Below are 4,511 nucleotides of genomic sequence, written 5' to 3'. Positions count from 1 at the left end.
GCATCCCACATACCAGCAGGCAGCATTAAAATCAAAACGGTAGCTTGGAATCTCGAGTTTGCAGGCAAGCCCTGGGTTTGAACACATTAGGGTTGGACATTAATTGTGAAAAACGACATGCTGCTAAACAGAAACAGACCTTTCTAATTTCCTACTTTCAAAGAGACACACCAGAGGATTGTGCGCTCAAGGGGGCTGTAAATAGGAAGCCGAAGCGGGTCGGGCTTCTGGGCTGGGCCGTGATGGAGGGGTCCACAAATCAAATCAAACTTTTATTAAGGCCTTTGGGCCCGAGAGAGGTGGAAGGAAGCTTTGCCATTTAAAAAAAAAACAAAAACTAGACCCACATGCTAGAATGGAGGCACAAGGCAATAAAGGTCTTTTTCAAGCATCTTTTGTATGTTTTGTGTGTCATTTCTTGGAGGAAAAAAGGAGCTATTATATATATAAGCGCCGCTCCAGTTTCTCAATGAAAGAGTAGGATGGATTAATTTTACAACGGAGGTTGTGAAAGACAGAGTGGAGCGCAAAACTCCAAGAGGGGAAAGCATTTCCACCAACAGAGGAAAATTGGGAGGAAAATTTTACAAAATTTACGAAGGAGGCACAAAGAAGCACCGCACAGGAGCAAGGAATGACGGGAAGGCACGTTTTCTACCCTACAACTTAAAGACACGGAAAAAAAATCACACAAAACAGAAGAACCGATCCGGACGAAAGAGGACAGTGACATGTCACAGAGAAACAGACCTGACGGGGGAGAAATCTGTCTGGCAGAGAGCTGGCTAGGGGATTCTGGGAGTTGAAGTCCACCCACCTTAAACTTGCCAAGGATGAGAATTACTACTCTAGAAGGCCAGGAAGTAAATTCCTGATATTATAATAATAATAATAATAATAATAATAATAATAATAACAACAACAACAACAACAACAACAACAATAATAATAATACACGCCAGATATCGCAGTTGTAGAGAACCGAAGCGTACAGCTGATTGATATCGCTGTACCAGGAGATGCCAGAGTCGAAGAAAAAGAACTGGAAAAAATTATGAAATATCACGACCTGCCCATCGAAACTGTGCAATTATGGACGAAACGTGTAACAGTGGTATCCATTGTCATTGGGGCACTGGGAACTATGTTGAAAAACTTTGCAAAATACATCAAGAAACTGCAGCTTCCTGCAATAACTCCAGCAATGCTACAAAAAACTGCGCTACTCGGAACATCTTACATTTTAAGAAGGTACCTGGTTGACACCTAGGATGCTGGTAGCAACCCGTGTCAACCATCAGCCCAGCCAACTTGAATGTTCAGTTGACTGAGGTTCATGACTAATGAATAATAATAACATAATAATAATAATAAAGTTGGAAGGGACCTTGGAGGTCATCTAGTCCAAGGCTTTTCAACCTTTTCATCCATTGTACCACTTTTAGGATATGGTAACATCCGAGTACCACTAGTCGCCTAGCAAGGTGTCAAAAACTTGATGATCCCCCCCCAAAAAAGAAAGGAAAAAATTGATAAAGTACAGGTAGTCCTCGACTTACAACAATTCACTTAGTGACTGTTTGAAGTTACAACGGCACTGAAAAAAGTGCCCCCCAAGCCACAACCGAGCAAGACACCTGCCTGCCCGCCTGGCCGCGCTCTTCCTCCTGTCCAAGGTTTCCATTGTTGTGAGCATTTCTGTTGAGGATTGGCAGTGGGGGTGGGGTGGGGGGGTGTTTGGTTTTTATTCCCCCCCCCGTCTGCTGGGTGGTTGCAGCAGGTTTTGGTCCCTTCCCATGACCCTGGGACACTGGGACCGTCCTAAATATGAATCAGTTGCCAAGCATCTGAATGTAAATCACAAGACCCTGGAGAGGCTGCAACATTCCAGCTGATCGGCGCTTCTTCTGGGCTCAGCGGAAGCGCCAGGATCAGCACCGAGCTCCAGCTGGATCCTGGCGCTGATCCTGGCGCTTCCGCTGAGCCCTGACAGCCCTGCAGCTCCAGCCGTCTCTCGCTCAGGCTTGTGCGGTGCTGCCACCGGTTCAGCTCATTCCCCTCCCCCGCTACCACTTTTCTAGGATGGTCGTGTACCACCTGCCACGTGCCCATGTACCACAGGTGGTACCCCTACCACTGGTTGAAAAGCCCTGCTCTAGTCCAACCCCCTTTTTTCCCCAAAGGTTGGTCCCCTCTGAACTAAGTCAATGAACGCCAGGACTCAAAAGTAGAAAACTAGAAAAAGGGCCACATCCGATAAACTGATCCCTCTGACGGGCTCCCTTCCAAAGGACCTAGGAGAGGGGATTTAAGAGAAGGGAATTTACGGGCTTTCCCACGGCGTGCTTCAGCAGGTAGATGCCGAAGTGGATGTGAAGGTAGAACTCCAGTTTCTGACCCACGGCTTCCTGCTCTCGGGCCGAGGAAGGGATGTGCTCTTCCCACAGTTCAAAGAAGACGTCCTGGTCTCCGTCAGTAAAGGACATGAGCAGATCCTGCCAAAGAGACAAAGAGAAAAAAAAAAGATTAGTTCTTTGGGAAATTATTTAAGACGGTGGAAAATAAGTGGAAGTGTCTCATTTTGCACGTTCGGTTTTATGAAAACCCATCTTGGTTTTTGGCTAGGAACAAGGAGATGGTGAGTTCTAGTTCCACCTTAGGCGTGAAAGCCGGCTGGGTGACTTTGGACCCATCACCAGGAGACTGGGAGTTCTAGTCCTGGCTCAGCCATGAAAGCCGGCTGGGTGGGGTTTGGGCCAATCACCAGGAGACTGGGAGTTCTAGACCTCCTTTAGCCAAGAAAGCTGGCTAAATCAACAGGAGACTCTGAGTTCTAGTTCCACCTTAGGCATGAAAGCCGGCTGGGTGACTTTGGACCCATCACCAGGAGACTGGGAATTCTAGTACTGCCCCAGCCATGAAAGCTGAGTGGGTTTGGGCCAATCTCCAGGAGACTGGGAATTCTAGTCCTGCCTCAGCCATGAAAGCCAGCTGAGTGGGGTTTGGGCCAATCACCAGGAGACAGGGAGTTCTAGTCCTGCCTCAGCCAGGAAAGCCAGCCGGGTTTGGGCCAATCACGAGGTGACTGGGAGTTCTAGTCCTGCTTTAAGCAACACAGCTGGCTGGAGGACTTTGGGCCAATCAACAAGAGACTGAGTTCTAGTCCTGCCTCAGCCATGAAAGCCAGCTGGGTGACTTTCATGGGCCAATCATTCTCTGTCAGCCCAACTCACCCCACAAGTTTTTTGTTGTGGGGTAAACAGGAAGAGGAAGTAGCTGAGTTATTTATCAACAATAACCAAGCTAGGATGAAATTCAAATGAATAAATAAACCCTGCTCATTGAAGTCAACAGCGATTAAGATCAGAACAGAGGCTATTCAGCATTCTTTGTTCCCAGAAACAATCAGCTAGATTTCTTGAAAATCCAGAAGCAGAATACAAGTAGTCCTCAATTTACAACGGTTCGTTTAGTGACCGTTCGGAGTTACAACCTACCGGAAAAAAGTAAACTTACGACCGTTTTTTACACTTAGGACTGTTGCAACGTCCCCCATGTCATGTGATTACAATTCAGATGCTTGGCACAACTGACTCATACTTATGACGGTCGCAGCGTCCTGGGGGTCACCTGATCCCCTTTTACGACCTTCTGACAAGCCAAGTCAACGGGGGAAGCTGGATTCACTTAACATCCGTGTCACTAACTTTACAACTGCAGTGATTCACTTCACAGCTATGTCGAGAAAGGTCGTAAAATGAGGAAATGTCTCACTTAGCCACAAAAATGTTGGGCTCAATTGTGGTCATAAGTCAAGGACTACCTGTACAAAGGCAACAGCATCCTCCTTCTGTTTGTAGCCTCAGAGGCTTCATTTAGCCCACGAGGCCAATTAGCGACCTCATCAAATCAGTAGATCCAAACAAAGAACTGACAAGAAAGGTGAAGAAAGAGAGACATCAAGAGACAGGAAATGAGTGCAAACAGCCTCAAGATTTAATTGGGGATACTAATCTGTTAATCAAACAACATTTGTAGAGACATGTCTGCACCATTTTCAGGAATGATAAGAAATATTGCTCTTTAACTGATGACGCTATTATTTCTTTCCTCCACAGCAAATATCTTAGGAATACATCAATGCCTTGTAAAAAAAAAGAAAAAAAAAAGCTGAGTGCTGCAGCGTTTAGGCATCATTTAAAAATAAAAAATAAAAACCTAACACAGGCATGGTAGAGGGTCTCTCGTTTGGGCAGGGGGTTGGACTAGAAGACCTCCATGGTCCCTTCCAGTTCTATTCTGATTGCATAGCTTGCCTCCAGAAGTTGTGGGTGCTCCAGCACTGGAGGTTTTCAAGAAGAGACTGGGGAACCACTTGTCTCAAACTGTATAGGGTCTGCTAGAGCGGGGGGGTGGGGTGGACTAGAAGACCTCCAAGGCCCCTTCCAACTCCGATGAAGATGCTGATATCCCCACACCCATAAAGGGAGCATTACCTGAATGATTAGAGC

The 4,511-nt window shown here is 46.5% G+C and overlaps 1 protein-coding gene across 1 annotated transcript in view; it reads right to left on the bottom strand.

Moving 5' to 3' along the window:
- Positions 1–4,505, bottom strand: part of ARMC9 (armadillo repeat containing 9) — a gene marked incomplete at its 5' end in the record, with an annotated part of 104,608 nt that extends 100,103 nt beyond the window's left edge. The window contains 2 exons of the mRNA XM_029284744.1: positions 2,328–2,495; positions 4,497–4,505. Of these exons, the coding sequence (XP_029140577.1) occupies positions 2,328–2,495; positions 4,497–4,505 (177 nt within the window). The remainder of the gene's footprint in view (positions 1–2,327; positions 2,496–4,496) is intronic.
- Positions 4,506–4,511: the final 6 nt, after the last annotated feature.

This window comes from Protobothrops mucrosquamatus, unplaced genomic scaffold, assembly GCF_001527695.2.
Source record: "Protobothrops mucrosquamatus isolate PMUCROS unplaced genomic scaffold, P.Mucros_1.0 scaffold882, whole genome shotgun sequence".
NCBI classification, from domain to species: Eukaryota; Metazoa; Chordata; class Lepidosauria; order Squamata; family Viperidae; genus Protobothrops; species Protobothrops mucrosquamatus.
The sequence above is the reverse complement of the archived record's forward strand: the minus strand, read 5'-3'. Positions and strand labels throughout refer to the sequence as shown.